Source organism: Maylandia zebra, linkage group LG13, assembly GCF_041146795.1.
Source record: "Maylandia zebra isolate NMK-2024a linkage group LG13, Mzebra_GT3a, whole genome shotgun sequence".
In the NCBI taxonomy this organism is placed as follows: domain Eukaryota; kingdom Metazoa; phylum Chordata; class Actinopteri; order Cichliformes; family Cichlidae; genus Maylandia; species Maylandia zebra.
This window is the reverse complement of record NC_135179.1, coordinates 6,066,649-6,086,016: the sequence shown is the minus strand read 5'-3', so window position 1 is coordinate 6,086,016 and position 19,368 is coordinate 6,066,649. Positions and strand designations below refer to the sequence as shown.

At 39.6% G+C, this 19,368-nt stretch overlaps 2 protein-coding genes across 2 annotated transcripts in view; both read right to left on the bottom strand.

Moving 5' to 3' along the window:
- The window catches only part of epas1b (endothelial PAS domain protein 1b), a 48,366-nt gene extending 43,846 nt beyond the window's left edge, over positions 1-4,520 (bottom strand). The window contains exon 1 of the mRNA XM_004553535.6: positions 4,109-4,520. Within this exon, the coding sequence (XP_004553592.1) occupies positions 4,109-4,134 (26 nt within the window). The 5' untranslated portion in view covers positions 4,135-4,520. The remainder of the gene's footprint in view (positions 1-4,108) is intronic.
- A 2,275-nt stretch (positions 4,521-6,795) lies between these two features.
- Positions 6,796-19,368, bottom strand: part of LOC101486794 (protein kinase C epsilon type) — a 97,882-nt gene continuing 85,309 nt past the window's right edge. Inside the window, exons 12-15 of the mRNA XM_004553536.3 lie at positions 14,203-14,341; positions 13,769-13,957; positions 11,841-11,987; positions 6,796-11,558 (exon numbers count right to left, since the gene is read on the bottom strand). Coding sequence (XP_004553593.1) covers positions 11,412-11,558; positions 11,841-11,987; positions 13,769-13,957; positions 14,203-14,341 — 622 coding nt within the window. The 3' untranslated portion in view covers positions 6,796-11,411. The remainder of the gene's footprint in view (positions 11,559-11,840; positions 11,988-13,768; positions 13,958-14,202; positions 14,342-19,368) is intronic.

The window sequence follows — 19,368 nt, the reverse complement described above, 5'->3', positions numbered from 1 at the left end:
CTAGAATTAAAACCAAATCATCTCCTCAATAAATGCAAAAGTTTTATACCTAGAAACTGCTATGATAAGGTTCTTAATATATTTTTTTAACATCCACAATTTAAATTGGCCCATTTTGTTATTGCTAGAATATACAGCTACACCCCCAACAACTATGATAACGGTAAAATGTCCTCCAAAAAGACAGAAAATACACCCGAATGGCTCAATCTCTCAGCAGTCATGTAATGTATATCTGCCTGGCAGCTGCCCTGGACTCTGACCTTTGAGCATTGTTTCCAATGGGATCACATGCTGAAAGAAGCGAGAGGAGTTCCTCACAAGCCCACAACTTATTTCTGGTATCAGTAGACCAACATGTAAAAAAAAAAAAAAAGGAGAAAAGAAAAGAAGCTATTCAATGTATTCAGTAGCGTGACAAACACTGCTGGTGTGTTACGGAGTCTGGTTGTGGTAACGGCTTTCTGAAGTTGTTACAAACCAAAGTAAACATACAAGTGTACACTATGTCAACCACTGTTATACATAACAAGAAAAATACTAGTAATGTAACATTACTTGTGAATCCAGTTGAGCAATGTAAACACTCGGGTCTAAGAAATGAATAAAAGAAAGCTACAAAGCAATACAGTGAAGATTTTTTTGGCTTAAATGATGGAGAACATTTTGAACTTATTGCCGATTATAGTAGTCACACTAACATAACAGGAAAAGTTCACGATGTGAACGTGGCGCAGACATAAGAATATAACAGATCAGGTGACTTGGACTTACAGCGTTGTAATAATCATCATCGCAACTCAACAAGTAACAAAATCCAAATTATTGTCGCAAGAAAATTATGTTTATATTATTGATAACACAAAATATGAGATGCAATTCAAAAATAAGAGAGAGCTTTACTTTCCCACTGATGTACGGCCGACACCCTTGCAGTCATTGTTATTTTGGGAATTTCAGCTTGCCTGGAGGACATTTTGGGGTTTTGGGAGCACTGCTGGCTGCTTATACAAACTCAGGAAGTGTTTCTTTGCTCCAAATCAGAAAGGTGTGGTAACTCTACCAGCAACTAATATCATCAAGACTCAGAAAAGATTGCAGTGACAGTTCAAATCAGCGTTGACTCAGTGGATGACAAGACACAAAGCTGGCCTTACGCACACAGACTTTATCAGATGTTTTTCACCCAGTTCAAGGCTCTTGTAACATTTTCGGGCTCCTCTTTTCGGGCTCTTGTGAAAAGGTACTCCTGAGAGGCTATCCTGAATTTATTTGTGCCTTTAGTTTGAACTTTTTTTTTTTTTTTCTTATTAACCGATTTATCTGATTACGTTTTTTCTGTTTTTCTAAGAACTTGTGCGACTGCTTTAACTTGCCGAAACTCGTAATGGCAATGTAGAAAAACCTAAAAAGTACCCCGTTTCCTCCAATTTTGCTTTACTGCATTCTCAGTTTTGCTTCAAGGGGGAATGCATTTTCTCTCTGACAAAACATCTTCCAAGCAAAAAAAAAAAAAAAAAAAGGCAAAGCCCGCATAAGGTGGAAGCTTGATCCAAAAGATCCAAGATAGTACATGTAGGAGACAAGAGGGTTCAACTACAGTGTGAAATCACTACTTTTCCCCCTCATCAAGTCTGTTTGCTGATTTGTGCATTTTCTTTTTTAACTTTCAGTTACCCATCAAATTTTTGAATATTTGCCTTTAAAGTTCCAACTGCAGAAACATAAATGATTAATCAGTTATTAAAAAACACTTATTATTTTCTCCATTTGCAGATATCTGACAGTTCATTTTTCCTTCTTCCATGAACATGTTGGGCTTTTACAAAACAATAAGCAAAAAAAACAATCAAATACGTTCCAGCTGTAGCTTTAAAATAGACACGCACACCAACATATAAAGAAAAATCAGTGACTCTGTGATGAAAATCTTCTGAAATCTTTTTGTGTATCAGGATACAGAAAATATGTACCTGCCGGACAAGAAGTCAGTTCATCACATCCACATGATTATTATTAATAAAACCAGTGAGAGACACCGGATCTCAAATAAACACTGGCAGCTGTCATGAATCAAAACTTATCAAACCAATTATGACTTCCAGGCAGCAGCAGTGACAACATACTACTGTGTGACACAAAGACAAACACACACAGAGCACACCAGCGAGAGGACAAACACCAGTGAACTCTCACACACTTACACACACACACGCTTTTCATGTGCAGCCTGACAGAGACACACTTGCAGAGATCCTTTTCCCTAAAATGGCCGATAGGTCTTCAGTGGGAGCACAGAGGCGTTGACCAGTCAGAGGAAATGCCCTATACTCATCTCACTTTCCATCTCCCCAAGTCATTTTCTCCCTCTTTCTCTGAATGTTTTCACCCCTGGCACAGTTATCCTGCCTTAGTCCCCTGCTTTGTTCACCTTTACGCTTGATCTGACAGACAAGAGTCAGAGAAAAGAGTCCGAGGTGAACAGGACATACAAGCAGGTGTCAAGCGAAAACAGCTGCACTGGTTGAAATCAGTTTTCTTCTCCAGGTAGTGTGAAAGATTAATTTGCAGAAAATCTCTGGGAATCTCTTAATTAAATATTAAGTTGAGCATCGTTTCACGCTCTCACCAGGAATCAACCAGGAAACCTAATTTAGAATTTCCCACAGGTAAGATGTTAAAGCTAACTGGCCTGTTGTGACCACACAAACCAAGACAGGCTGAGACGAGTAAAGCATTATTACTAAGCCTGAGGCTTCATGGCTACTGATGAACAATTAACAACCAGAAAAAAGGGAATAAAGCCAGGGAAACTGAAGAAACCTGAAATATTACAATACATAATTAGAGCCAAATTATAAACAACTTCACTGGTCAGATCAATGCTGGGATACACTGACCTAGATAAAACATGCACAATTATCTCCTGTTTGACTAGTTACAGGACAAGATTATCATGCTGTGTGATATGACTAAGTTAAGAAAAAAAAAAAGATGTCACAGCTCTATGAATGCTGCCAGTCATGCCGCCAAATATCAGTTTTTGAGATTTTGGCTAAACATCAGGTGGTTAGAGCAAGAGCAAGGTACTGCAATATATCTGCAGGTCTAGAACTTTCCTGATCAGGCAGTCTGATATCTGCTGTAATGACTGATTATCCTTTACTGATGCCCAGCTTCTGTTAAAAGGAGGTTAAAGGTTAAGAGCTTGGATTCTCTCCAGAAAGTGCTGCCTTACTTAAAAAAAAAAAAAAAAAAAAGTGTGGTGTCTTTTTTTCTTCTTCTTGTTACCACTTGTTCAAAAGTCCATGTAGATCTTGTTAATATTTATACATTCATAATGACATGCACCTTTCTATAGTAAGCTGCTACTTCGCATGCAAGTTGAGCCTTCTCTGTGTCTGCTCTGCATCCTGTGTGCAGGATCAAAGTGTTTTATGTGGGTTTAATTATGCAAGAAAATTTTTCTTCATATGAAACTTCATAACTTCCATCTAAAAAGATTACAAGTGTTGTGCATAGAGGTATTTACACACATCCTTTTTTAAAAGTTAATGGTTTGTTTACAGGACCACTTAATGTGGAAATTAGTCAGTAGTGGGGTTTAACCTTAGAATGAGCGAGAAGCAGATCAGAAATTGTATTAAATTTCAAATTTGAATATATTTAGAAAGTATTTTAAAGTCCTTTAAAGTTCATTCGGGGTTTTAAAATATGCACAATTCAATGTGACTGCGGCTTCTCGCAGTGAAACCCAAATCAGCTCATTTCCAAAACAAACGCTCGGTTCAGTTACAGGCTAAACCGGCCACTTGCCTTCCAGCCCCGGTGCATCAGAATTAATGCAATGCTAAGATTAAAGCTGTGTGAAACCACCGCCTGTCGCTGCCTTCCAAACAAGCAGAGAGCGCAAAGCTAGGCCAAGTCACATGCAGCACTGCAGCAACAGGTCCCTCTCTGTGCCACAGCAGCCAACTGTCAGGCAATTTCTGCACTAAATAAACAGCCTCTGTTATTAAATCCGCGAATTAATAAAGTCACATCCAAGCGGAAGGCAATTAAAACCGCAGAGAGGCTGAAGGAGAGGAGTGAATCCAGTATCTCTTACCTCTTTTTCTCCTTTTCGGCTGTCATATTTTCGCAATGCTGTTTCCACGACAGTATTGAGTAAAGTCCAACTTTAGAGTTAAAACAAAATTATATTTAAAAAAAGCAGGTTTAAGACCGAAGTGCGCAGGTCACAAGGAGCCCGCTGACAGATGAAGTCATTAAACCTGTGAAGCGTTCAGTTAGTCCAGGCTGGCGGTGATTGAGCTGGGGGATTGGGGCCGTACAGTCTCAGAACACTGCCGAGGATTGTACAACCTCTCACCCGCTGAGAAAAGACTCCACACAGGCTGAACGCTGAGCTGCTGCTGCTGACAGAAGCCGCCCGCAGGTCCGCTTGTCAAAACTTTTCTTCGCTTGCTGATATGCAAACTCCCAGAGCTGCTCTGCCTCTGACCTGAGGCTCAGCTGAAGCTCAGTCCCGAACAGCTGATTGGCTGGAAATGCCACCGGGAGACCACCCCGCCCCTTTATTCAGCCCCGCCCCTCCCACTGTGGCCGCTGAGCTCCTTACCTGTTTTGTGCAGGTTGATCTTGTTCCTACAGGTGAGGACGTTATAAAGCTCCAGTGCGGACAATCTGTAGATAAAGTCGCTTTTTGGCCTAAAAACTAGCCTACAGTAACCAGACTAGAAGTATAATGTAGTCACCTCTCACTTTAATGTAAGCTTATGAAGCTTTACATGAAACCATGATTACGACTGTTCTGAGAATTTATCTTTATGCCATAAACACACAGGATCAGATTGTCTCAAAAGTGAGTTTTAACTCTTTAACAGTGTATCCTAGTTCTGCTCCTTTAAAGGCACAGTTTAACTACTCGTGCGACCTTTCTAGGAGAAACTAAACTTTTACTGGAGGAAATGCTGTGTCAACTTAGACTAAGAAGTTTAAAAAACAGTCTTAAGTTTGCCAGAGTTTGCCCATCATTTATAGTTCATGTATTAAACTTAGGAAATCCTAATCAGGTAACGCTCAACCTCCAAGTTCAGTAAAATTATGTCTTACTTGAAAGTGAATTGACATTTTGAGACCCTTGGTCAGTAAATTCAGATTTTGAGTCAGGTAACTCATTTTTTTTGACCATTTCTGCTTTTCTAGTGGTGAAAAGCCTCCACAGAGTGGGATGATTTTCTTTATTTAACAACTGGATGCATCTGGATACTGGAATCAGGGCGACGGCCGCGGTGATTATTCCACCGTCTCCACACTCACTCAAAAAACATGACGACACTCAAAATGCTATTGTTGAAACTTTAAAATGTGGAATTCAAAACCAGTGAGTGATGTCATGGTCATAGTCTGCATGTCATAGGTGTGTCATGACTATGATACATCTACAATCTGTTGTTTGAAACACACTAATGTCACCATTGCACAATACAACCAAAATCTATAGTGTTGTAGTTTGTAGTACTGTAAGTACTGTTACACAACCTGTTAAATTACTTTTGAGTTACTTTGGCGGTTAGTTTTAATACAGACGCCAACGACAATTTCCAGTTTCCAAATTTATATACGTTTATTTACACACACACACACACACACACACACACACACACACACACACACACACACACACACACACACACACACACATATATATATACACATTCCATGGTTCCAACTTCCAACCATGGAATTCTTGACATTTTCAGTGTCTTGTGTCAGATTAAAATGCCGCGGCATGCAACGTCAGCCTAACGTCATTGAATGACCTGTGGTCTTAGTTAACTTGAAAAGTATAAAATGTACTAAATGTTTTTACTAGAGTTTTAAGTTGGATTAAGTAGGACAGGAGTCAGTCCCGAGGCCCGTGCACGAGAAGCAGCCTCGCGTGTTGTCTTCTCTTTGCCTTTCTTATCACTGATCTGCTGGCAGTCTTCACAGCAGTGTTTCCATCGGCGACGCTCCAGAACGTTCAAAAAATGTCAAAAACATGGAAAGTATATTCATCCAAACTCATTTCTTCCACTCATTCTTTAATAGAATAATGAAAACAGCCTGCTGCCCTGCTTTTAGCCTCAGTTAAAATGGAAATCTTGTTCTGGGTTTTACGTAAAACTTAGATTTTCTATATTGAATCTCTTATCATGAAAATTTTTACCATTAAAGTCCATACAAGTTCACCATTTGCACTTTTCTGGCGGTTGCCGTTTGGGAGTCATTTACTGGCATTGTCCGCTGAACTAGAAAACAGATTTCTATCTATGCTGCAGGTTGTCAGGTGTAGATGTAACACAACTGTATCAATTTGTGTTTATGTGTAAGCACCTGCAGAACAGACCAAGAGCTGGCTTTAAATATTCACTTTTTCTAATTATGATATGTAAGGTGTACAACTAAAAACCAAAGTAGACAGCAATAAACAGCCTGCGTCACAGCTATTGTTGCTATTCTCAGCGAAACATCAAAGTTGAGCTGTCGTTTTAAGAGCAGGTTGCACCGCATTGTTCAGAAACACATGCTTTGTGTGTTTAACATTGTCCTCCTGAGTCAACATCTCAAATATTTCAGATGGAAAAGATACACATACAGTAGCTTCTGCTTTTTGCTCACTGTGATGTAATATGGGGAGCAAATTATAAAACATATTTTCATCTGTTTTTTTTGACACATCTGAAATCAGTGCAAAGTGAGCATTAAAAATCATAGGAGCTGAAATGATACACCAAACAAACAGCCGTCTCTCTTTGACATCATGATATTTAATTCATTTCAAAAAAATTAAAATACACCTTCACATCCTTTTAAAATACAGTACATTTGGCACGTAGCGCATAAGGGCGAAAAGAAAAAATCAACATAAACACACATGAAGGGCATGGAAATAATTCATCAATGAACAAAATGTACAGACAGAGCTTCACAAATACAGGGACTGCGAACAAACCGCATAAACATACAGTAACACTCTGCGGGAAGATGAACGTTTGACACTGTATGCATCATAATACTGTATCCACTGTTTGAAATCAACATCGTGCCTCCTTGTTTTACATTTATCTCCAACCGCCTCCATCGCTGATGTGACAACGAGTGAAGATGAGCTTCCTACATGAAGGATGTTTTTGTTGGAAATGGCATTTGGCATTTAACATGGAGGACTAGGCATCCCTTTCTAGTTGTAGTGGGACAAATAGTTTGACTTTTTTTTTTTCAAATGAAAGACTAAAGCAACAGGAGACACGAGAGAAGAAGAAAAGTTGGACAACGTTAATCGATAGATCCGCTGTATTTACAGTAACGCATCTTCAGCTCTTTAAACTGCTGCTACAGCATGGGTTTTACTGCTACATGAACGGTGCTGCTTGTTGTGCTATTCTTGGACTTTAATGAAAGCTCATTTAAATGTTATCTGCATGTGAATAAAATTAGATCACAACTCCCACAAATTACCACATATGTAACTGTTTTAGCACGATTTGAAACCAGTTTCGCAGTAACGGTTTTATGTTGTCATCTTTTGGCTGATATTAGCCAATCACAGCTGTATGTTGTCAGATTTCTTTCTTTTACACAATAAAAAGAAAAAGCATAAAAGATGCTTGATGACATTTATAAATGCTGTCATCACACAGTTTGTTCAGCTTTAACTGACTGGCGCTGGTACCGGTCCAAAAAATGCAGTATCACCCTTGAAATGTTTGAGCACTTCGTAAGCAGAGGCTTTATGGGAATGGATGGGGAATCATTTTGGAAATTGAACATTTATTCTATGCCGTTAACATCCCTGACACCCTGCCTTCTTCCTCTACTCTGTGCTACCTTAAAGGGACCAAAAGTAGCTTCTGAGATACTTCTGAAATGTGCTGCTACATGTCTGGTGGAAGTATTGTGCTCAGTGGACACAAGCAGCTCTGGTGTATTACCGGGACCAGTCTTGCTCCAATCATAATGCTTTTTTACACACAGCACTCAAAATCTTCAGATCTGAGAATGGCGTGTCTGAAAAACACTCATCGTGTATCCCTGTAATTTCAGGGTGATATCTTGAGGTTAGGCAGCTAAAACGTGGAGATGAATCGGATTTTAATTGTAACTGCATTTTCTTTCTGTTTGTTTCAACAAATACAAAAACATGATAATCAGCTGTTATTGATTTTAAGTTGTTATTTTGTGAGTTGTAAATTAAATGCAACCCATCAGTGCCAGTGCAGTAGTTTTGTCCTTGTCTAATTCAAAATCAAAGTCTTTGGCCAGCATCATCCATCCAATTCAGGGTCAAGGCGAGCTGGAGCCTATCCCAGCTGCCATAGGATGAAATTGGCATTTTGGACAGGGCTAACACGTAGACATCCACACCTACGGCCAATTTAGAATCACCAGTTCACCTAACATCTACTATCTGCATGTCTTTGGACGGTTGGAAGAAGTACCTGGAGCGAACCCATGCAGGTGCAGGAAGAACATGCAAACTCCACCCAGAAAAGCCATAGCCAGATGGTGGATTTGAACCTGGGACCTTCCTGCTCTGAGGCTGTGTGCCCCATGATCTGTCAAGAAGATCTAACATGTTCCAGATATTTTAACAGATTACCTGCAACTGCTTCTGCCCCCAGATAACCAAGGATTTCTCAGCACAGAACCGGGGTGTTGTCTCCCTTGTGGCTACCGTGTTGGTCTATGTCCTCTCCTACTGGAGCTGTTGTTGCCTCTTCGTGATGGGGTGTCACACATATGGGTGGAGGCTGCCCCTGTCAGACAGGCTTTAAGGTAACAGCCCAGCATCCCTCACACCGTTCGATTAATTTTGTCATTTATTTGTTTTGTAAGAATCATTCTAAGTAAGAATTAAAACTACAAATGACCAAACTAAATGGTCACCATGACGAGTTAAGAAAGGTGTTGATGTCCACAACCTGCATGGGACAGGTTAAGAATACCAACTCCTGTGACCTCCAAGCACTCCAGTGTTGCACATTTCCTTAAAATTGAATTTGAAGTTTGCACATTTACTCACATAGCAGCTCAACATGAAACGTGCACTTGTGTTTGAGCATCAAGGAGAGTTTAGATTTGCTCCAACTAGTGGTGCATGAGCCCATCGCGGTACAGAGACTACTTCCTGTTTAGCTATTTGGGAACTGTGACCATTATTTACACAGTTCTTTCTGAAAAAGTACAAGGAAATTAAAGAGCACATACGCTTTAGGTATTAGTCTATTAAATAGGCTCCCAGTAAACTTACAGTCATGTTTGTGTTTATTAGTGCCCTTATCATCATAATTTCTGTTAAATATGCCCTCAGGGGCACTTATTGATATGTTTACATAAATGATTATTTTTTATAGGATCTGAAGGCAGATTTCAAAGCTTCAATCTACTTTAAAGTGTAGCCATTGTTTTTCTTATAATAGCACGCTACTTTCTGCGCTGGCTGCTCTTGACAATATTAATTTTTGGCAAATATCTTTCATCAGTGTGTGGCAATTACATATGAATGTGAGAGAAATGGTGCTGAAATGCTTATTTGATGGTTTCTGAGAGAACGTGGTGAATACTTGTCACTTCTCTCTGTGAGCTGAACCTACTGTACTTCTCTTCAAATGCAGGAACAACGGAAGAAAAAAGAGCAAAAAAGATAGAAAACCCCCCAAAACTCCTATTTCAGAGTATTGCACATGGAGTTTTCTTTAACATTTCTGGATTCTTTTCAGCTCCCTATAAAGGTATCAACCTGCAACATGGAGCAAAATCGGTCCAATTTCTTCCTTATTTGAAGCTTATTTTACTTCCATGTTTAGGCCGTACAAGAGAGGGGAGGAAGAGGAGGGTCTGATCACGTGAGTTTCACTGAAATCTACAACATGAAATTTAAAGATTTCTAAAAACACAAAAAGAACAAGACAATCCAGTAAAAACTACTCAACAAAAACCAAAAGAAATGTATCAAATTAAAAAAAATAAGTACAACTTGATGGGAAAACGGGCTCTCCTCGTATGTACACACACACACACACACACACACACACACACACACACACACACACACACACACACACACACACACACACACACACACTGCAGAGCAAATACATTCAGTTGAACACATTCTCCTCTGTGTATGATCCTCGACTTTCCTGTGGAATCACGGGGGTTTGGTTTGTCATGTTAGAGACAGTAGGTCCAGTACATTCACTGGTAACACAGTTACTGTACACACACGCGCGCACACAAGGCATTTCAAGGATAAACTGGTCAAAAAGGTGTTTAAGGAGCTGACCCAGGAAGATTTCGCTCCACAAGGTGCATCGAGAGAGTCAGTAACAAGCACTTCAGCTAAAATGAATCGTGTTTTTAAAGGGCACCTCGGACGTTTCCGATTCAGCTTGTTCCAGCTTGTTATTTGGCTTTACTAGACTAGTGTCTCCGTGTCAAGTATCGTGTTATATGCAAAACAGCTTGTTAACACTGTAAGCAAACCTCATCCCCATAATGGACACTCCCAGTAGTAAGCTACAGTAGTACCATTTGTTTTTGTTTGTATTTTTTAACGAGGAACTGGAATGTCGATGTTGAGAAGCTAAAAGAAAGTTAGTAACGGAGCACAGCAGAACTACTGACATAATGCTAAACTCAAATTTAAAATGCCAAAGTGTCACTCCAGTGATGCCTCTTCTCGAGTTATTATTTAAGGTAATGACGCACTGACGAATACTGAGACTAAACTTTTAACGTCAGAAAAATCTCTGATTTCTCACACCTCCTTTCCACACTTCTTTCCATAACGAATAAAACAGTTTTCAAGATATTTCTTGTTTAAATACAATCATTGGTTCAATGATTTTTTTTTTTTCATTTACATACACGTAGGAAGGAAAAACACTGTTTAAACACTGAGACACAGCACGCAGCACATCATGTAAAGAAACGACTCTCTCTCTAGAAGAGGTGTGCAACAACACATGCATGCACACTTGTACACACATGATCTTATTTCTCTCTCACTCTCACACACAGAGAACATGTATCGCCTTTGTATCTACTTCAGTTTGGTTTTGTCCGCCGCGCTGCCTGCTTTTACAACACATCCGAACCAGCCGAAGGAGCATCGGGTCATTTCTTACAGTAACTGACCTGAACTTGCATGCTGCTTGAGGTCCATGGGATATGCACAAATGGACAAACGACAAGAGCACAGAAACCATAATGAGTAATACAAATGGTCTAGTATATTTCCTGGAGTGGTCAGAACCTGGAACAGCTCAGGAGGCCGTGTTTCTTTAAATACGGTGTCTTTGAAAGTTTTTCAGGTGTGGTGTGGTGTTTGTGGTTAATGTTACACATCGGCATGTACGTGTCTAGGCTTTGGTCTCATCGCCAAAATAGGAGAATCCTTTGAACTCGTCTTGGTTGATCTGCTTGATGATGCTTTCTTCAACAGGCGTCAGAACGGGTTCCTCACGGGTGAAGTCCTGGTCAAAGTTATTGACGTCCCTTTTGGTTTTCTGGAAGGAAAGGAAGAAGAGATAAGGTCTTCTTTTGGTGGATTTAGCCTTTGGACATGAAGTAACTGGGTGTGCAGCAGTGTCAGCAGTCTTCAACAAGTAAGATCAGTGTTTGGTCATTCAAAGAAATTGCATTTTTGCAACAAAGGCTTAACTTTAACTTCTTCTCTCTACCTTTGAACAGAATAGTAATAATCTTCACATTTTTGCATCATCCTCTGCAAACAGTCTACAGATGCTTTCCCCCACAGTTGCTTAGTTACTTAGCGTGTGTGTACTCACGATGCGAGGTTTGAACGGTGGTCTGATCTTCCTCTGCTCCAGCAGCGTCCAGTCAATCTCTCTAAAGAACGGGTGGAGTTTAATGGCCTCCTCCAGACCCTGAGCCATCACGCAGCCCAGACGCTTGTTAGGGCTCTTAGTCATAAACTGACAAGTGCCAGAGAGAAAGAGGAGAAACAAAGACGAAAAGAAAAAGAGTGAGAACATTTTAAAGGATATGATTTAAAGAGGGAGATTCACTGCTGAACAAGAATGTCTTTGTGAAGGAAAGAAAAAACTAAGACAGGGTTTTAAGTCTGTTTCACTATTCATTTCTATTTCATTTCCTGATTCTAGTCTTGTAAGAAGCAATTAACAGGTATCATTTTCAGAGATCTCAGACTGAGTCAGAGGAAGATTCGCACAATAAGGCCAAAAACACCAAACATCTAAAAAAGACAAAGTTTTGTTTCAGAACAGAAAGTAAAATTAAAAATCTTTCATTTTTTTCTGACTCTTCAGGGTCTTGCTGCTGCTCCCCAGAACACACTACCAAATATAAATTACCACTGATGGAAATAATCTTCTTCTAATATTGTGTTCCTACCTGAAATTAATTTTTGGCATTACAGTTTGCTCTTTTTCTAATGCAATCTTTTACGTATAAAGGCAAAAAAAGGGCTCAGGATGGGTTCAGATCCAAAGGTTTCTAAAACAGCATGTGAAGAATCACCATATTTTCAAGCAGAAAAGGGGAAATTCTGGGACTATTAGTTGCTTATTCGTATAAACGATACATAAGAGCCATTGCTTTTTATTAAAATGCCTTCAGGATATTTCGCATGTATGTTAATTAAAAACTAGTGGGGCAGTAGCGCACAAGCTGTTCATGTGACTTGAAGTCCTTCAGCTGGATGACATGTCCAATCAGAGCCCATAGCACCGGTCAAGTGACCGGTCAGAGTCCAAGACACTGTCCAACATAAACACACACTTTCCCACAAGGCTTTGCAGTCAAACTGTACCCACAGCCAAGGTAAACGCAAAGCTTGTGATGGAAAAACTGGATGAACAAATACACAAATGGACAAGTGGTGCTGCACACACAACCAGTAACACACAGAGACAAAAGTAATAGAGAGGGAATTATCTTATGTTGCTTTAGTGGAGGAACAGGAAACATGGATCAACAAATGACACTGAGAAAAAAGCAGCATCCTCACTCACATGTGAAAAAGAGACAAAAGCAGGGAAACACGAGGACAATTGTGATACACTCTACTTGAATCCTTTATAAAGTGAAAGTTTTAGTGCTAAAACAAACAAACAAAAAGTAAGAATTATATAAGATATACACAAGATCTAATTATATATCTTATGTAGCATAAGGAAAAACACAAGAAAAATCATGAAAGACTCAGAAGACAGTAGTAAAAAGGGTGATTTGATTATGTTAATTTGTGTTCTTACTAAATATCCAAAAATGTCACCACTGGAATTATCATGATATGTGGAAACCATTTCTTTCTGTCTTTGTGGAATCTAAAATTGGTTCAGAATCTTCAGAATAATCCCCAAAGTCTGGACGCCGCATTATCCACATAGCAGACTGCGTAAGTCAGGAGTGTCCAACTCCAGGCCTCGAGGGCCGGTGTCCTGCAGGTTTTAGATCTCACCCTGGGTCAACATACCTGAATCAAATGATCAGTTCATTACCAGGCTTCTGGAGAACTTCAAGACATGTTGAAGAGGTAATTTAGTCATTTAAATCAGCTGTGTTGGATCAAGGACACATCTAAAACCTGCAGCACACCGACTCTCGAAGCCTGGAGTTGGACACCCTTGGTGTAGGTGAACTGTTTCTATTTAATCTGTACGAAACTACTTAAATAACTCATTTGCTGGATGTCGACAACAGCGCAAACAACACAGTGCCACAACTAACTGACCGCTCTTAGAATGGACACGGCCTCCTTGCTGAGCCAGACCGGATAGAGCACGTCATCGTGGAGGATGGACTCAAACAGGTCGTCTTCGTTATCGGCCTCAAACGGTGGCTGTCCTGCCATCATCTCGTACATCAGCACTCCTAGCGCCCACCAGTCCACTGAAGGACCATAATCCAGCTCCTGGAGGATCTAAAAAAAAAAAACAGAAATACTCCTCTCAAGCCCAAATTGCTTTTATATACAGTTTATGAAGACGAGCATTGGTCCCCCTATTTAGTCTATCTTAATAAACTGTCAGGGATGGCGTGCTTGGTTATAAAAATACCTGTCTAATCACAGCTTAGTGTTTAATACTCAAGTGACAAACTCAAGTGTTAAGAAGATGTTATGTCTGTTGCTCTGTTTATGCATTGTTTGAGTGTTTCTGGGGTTACCTCAGGTGCTATGTAGTCCGGTGTCCCACAGAAGGTGGTGGTGGTGACTCCATTGAGAATTCCTTCCTTGCACATCCCAAAGTCTGCCAGCTTACAGTGACCCTCATCATCCAACAGTATATTGTCCAGCTTCAAGTCTCTGCAGAGCGGAGAGGTTGTACGGATAAATAATGACAGACATCTGTGTTGTATAGCTACAGCGTGTTTCCATATTCAGAAAGATGAGTCAAATATAGGCATAGTAAAAGCTTTTCAGGAACAGGGGAAGAAAATATTTGTTTGCAATGACTCGGAAAGCAAACATGTTAGTTAAAGCTACAGTTATATCATGCACTTTATTTCACACAAGAGTATATATTTGAGAAATCAAAGATATAGCCACAGTTTTATAGTCACAAGAAAAAATAATACAGGGAACGGCAGGAGGACGGGGGGCAAAGAGAGAAAGTTAAGGGTTGAACAGGAGAAGCATGTAAAGGCAAAAGAGAGAAAATGAGAGTCACAGAGATAAGAGCAGCAGTGTTGAAAGATGACAAGGTTGGTCATGAATGCAGCCGCTCTGGGCTTGATGGTTGATCGCTACAAAAATGTCAACATGTCCTCGATGCAGCCACTGCAGCCATTCAGCCCGAGGTGTTTTCATAAATACAGTCGCCCTGACAAGCCAAAAAGGAGACGGAGCGTGCGTGCTTCAGGTCGAGAGCTTATGCAAGTGTTCTGTTTTTGTAAGCTCCAAAAATAAAAAAGGGAGTTGCACAATCCCGTGCTGTTGAAAAGTTTGTTCTTTTCTGTCACACTGTGTTTTTGTCTGACGGAGCGTTAAAAAAAAACCCCTACGAAAAATTCAGATATGCTAAAAATGTCTATCTGGTTCCTGTCCATTATATTTCATAACTACACTTATATAATTTTTTGTCATGTGATGTATTTCGCAGTCATCTAACAGGTCCGAGCAGTTAGGAGATGCATCTGGATCTCGTGCAAAGTTAAGCCGCGAATGCTATGCTAATGGGAAAACTAGCGTGACATGTTAGATGCAGCAAAGCCTGACAGCTGGGTTTGACCACGTTTTTGCATAACAGTTACACTTGGAGTCAGGCTCAGGTCACAAAAAATACTGAACGTTTTCGTGCTTTTTTTCAAGTTGGAGTGATTTTCAATTGAGGAGGGGAATGTAGTGCACGAGAAGATGATGTTTAATGTTGCGCTGTTTTCACATTCATTCGGTGATTAAAGAACATTCAGCTTCGCCTGCCAAGAAATCAATTTTTTTGTGCTTTTTGTTGTTGATGAATGTTTGCTTTCATTTCTCTGAAATCCACTGGAAACCCTAAACTCTCATCAATCCGAGCTGAGCTGCCCAGAACAACCATGGTTTTGTCCCGCTGAAGAGCTGGACGCTGTGCCTTGCCAAAAGGCACACTGGCACAGCAAAGAGCAGCACTTGTTCTGTACTTTCCCAGATGAAAAATTACAACTGCGACCCCCCCGGCTGCCTGTTTGCATATCTCACCCCAAGGCGACTCCCTGCACATTAATTCTGCGCTGCCTGTGGAAAGGTACAAAAATCACATATGAATTTAATGCATTTTTGATTGAATTTAAAGGCACGCTGACGTTAATCTTTGTATTACACATCACCTCGGTGCAGGAAATTCAATATTAAGTGGCTGCAGGTGTTCAGCAGCACTAATGGAATGATATTTATTAATGTGAAAATGCTTTGTGGGCTCAGAAGTGGGTGTAAACAAGAGCTAATAATCTATGTTGCAAACCAGAAAACAGACAAAATTTATATAATCTTTGTGAGTATAGTTATGTCTTTAATTAATATACTGTAGATTAAGAATCCGTTTTCATCATCAAACTTAGATTCTCTGCACAAATCTTCACTGCTATTATCACAAGTGATGAAGTCTTTCTGTTAATAATTGGTAGGATTATGGTGTTATGACAGTCAATGGATGCACGGCAGCCTGGATCGGAATGAAAAAATAAAAAAGGTCTCTGGGCTTTGAACCAACTTCTTTATTAAGATTAACGATCAGTACAGCCTATAAATGTATTAGTTTTTTATTTGCAGGAACAACTTTCAATAGAGATTTCACATTAACATGTCTTTATTACTTTACTAATAAATGCTATGGTTTGCTCGTTTCATTCGTACAGTGTGCTCCTTAATATCAAGTCTGAAAAACATGTTCGTTGTGTTCAAACAACACAATAATCAAAACCATAAAGCATTATTAACTTATGTCATAAAGATTCAGGATCAAAAGTTGCAGTATCAGAGTCTAACATTCAGTTAATGCTTAAGTACGATGGCTTGTATTTCAGTCTTTTATTAAGTCCAATGAAAGCAAATGATAAAATGTATCATCAGTAGATGGTCAGGGTGTACGAGATATACAAATCTAATTGTTTGAGTTTCGCAGCTTCAAAGTCGATTGAATCAAACGGTGCGGAAGGTGGGGAGGGGGTCAGTGCATGCAAGGTAGTAAAAAAAAGAATAAAGCCAAGACAGAAGTGCAAAACACTACAGCTACTCAAAAGGACACTTCAGGGTAGCTCGCAGAGATTGTGTTTAATGTCTCCAATCTCCAAAGCTCCGTATTGAAGCAAATATAAACGTGTTTGCAGACATTTAAGTTGCATTGCGACTTAAAGGTATACATCTTTAGAAATAAGGTTGCTCCATATCACACTGCCCAATGACAGAAATACAAAGCAGGACCAACATGTAAGCCGCCAATGATGATTCAATAAAAAGGGAAGATAAAAAGGGACCTACATGAAGGTTCAATATTAACGTTTTTGTATTCAGGTACCTCCGTCTGTTTGATAATATGCATTCAGTGCACTGGATCCAAAAATCAACATCTATGATATTATCCCTTTGCAAACTCTGAGGTCAATAAACAAAATTCTTACTTTAGGCAGCAGGTGAGCTTTTACTCAAATGTTCAAATACAAACTATTATTTATTATATTTATTTATTTATTCATTTCTAATGAATAAAGCATTACGAAAAACTGAAATTTTACTTCATAGAATCTCCTGGGATGGAATTTTGTAGAAGATTGTATCTTATTGTATCCAAATCAGTATCAAGTCATTTTCTTTCTGCAGGGAATTCACAGCTGTAGTTTCTTTTAGAGGAGCTGCAATAATGCTCAAAAAGTTGTGCCAATAAACAGGAGCTGCTCTGCTCACACTGTCAGGGGCTCTATTTGGAGTTCACACACACACACTCACGCATGCACACACACACACACACACACACACACACACACACACACACACACACACACACACACACACACACACACACACACACACACACACACGGCAATCAGGCCCAATTGAGAGCATTTCCTGTGTTTCATGGTAATCTTGAGTGATTTTTCCATTACGTCCCCAGCGGCAGGGCCTATGCTCTATGACAGCTAACCCTTCTCTCCCAACTCTCTTACCCCCATCCTTCCATCCCTCCATCTCCTCATCTGTGTGACTATATGTTCCAAACACACATCTGGTCAAACATACAAACACACACAGACTGTTGCCACTGTATATTTTCTCTTTGTGGAATCACTGCATGAGAGGCACATCAGGCTGGGAGGATATTAAAGTCCATAAACTTGAGGATTAATTTGAAAAACTATAATATTGATGTCAGTGAGTGTGAATATTAGGTTTTGCAACTATACTTTAAATAAGCAACCATGCCATATGTGACAGAGTAGCACTCAAATACTTAAGTTAGATATTAAGGATGGAGTTTTATTACTTTTAAGCAGAATTTAAAACTTGCAAATTCTTCATAAGAAAAAAAAACCCTTATCTAATTACCTATTATAAAAGAAAACAACTTACCTAATTTCAGTTACTACTACTGCTTATTTTTTTGGATTCCTCTCAGATTGTCATATCTTTACTACTTGTTTTTGTGCATGTGCAATAATCGCTACTAGTAAAAGATCTGGGTCTTGAGGTTTGACCCAGACACCCAACAGCAGAGTTCAAAACAAGATTTTGTGATGACCAAGTGTTGCATCAGGACAGGAATGTGATCAATTGGGAGACAACAATATAATCGTCACTCAAATTGAAGACAAGCTGTTTTGACACAGATAAAAAGGCACATGTGCAGGAGAGCATGTGCAAATGTAAGAGGGTGCACCGAACAAGTGGAATGAGTGGTCCGAGTAGGAATTTGACTGTGGTGTGGAAAGAGTCTAGAACTATAGAAAAAGATGATCCAGAAAGAGCAATGTTATTACATCTTGTGGATGGTGTTCCTTTTTAGCATCAGGGCAAGCAATTTCGATCAAATGCTACACTGTAAACGACTGAGTAGCATTAGTTGTTTTGACGTATTCATATTCACGTTCCTAAGTTAATAGCATATTAATTATTAATTAACTTAATAAACTTCATTTATTGCATTTAATAATTAATAGATTTATTATCCCATTGTCTTTTATTTGGATGTAATGTTTCCCAGATTTCCTCTAACTTCCCTACTGTGATACTGTCCAAAAGAGGCACATTTGTTTGTCAATTTCATTTAAGCAAGGGGTCTAGAACTCCAGGCCTCGAGGGCCAGTGTCCTGCAGATTTTAGATCTCACCCTGGGTCAACACACCTGAATCAAATTATTAGTTCGTTACCAGGCCTCTGGAAAACTTCAAGACACGTTGAGGAGCTAATTTAGCCATTTAAATCAGCTGTGTTGGATCAAGGACACATCTAAAACCTGCAGGACACCGGCCCTTGAGGTTTGGAGTTCGAGACCGCTGATTTAAGCTATCCAGATAGAAGATAGCAATAGCTATCTGCTATTCTACAGGACAGATTTAACAAGTGTTGGATACATTCCTGAGAAATTTTGGTCCATACTGGCATGATAGCATCACACAGAGGTTGCTGCAGATTTGTCGGCTGCACATCCACAATGTGAATCTCTCATTCCACCACATTCCAAACATGCTATTGGATGGAGATCTGGTGACTATGGAGGCCATTTGACTACAGTGAACTCATTGTTATGTTCAAGAAATGATTTGTGAGATTATTGAGCTTTGAAACATGTGATCTACTGGAAACAACCATAAGAAGATGGGTACACTGTGGTCATGAAGGGATGGAAACTGTCCGCAACA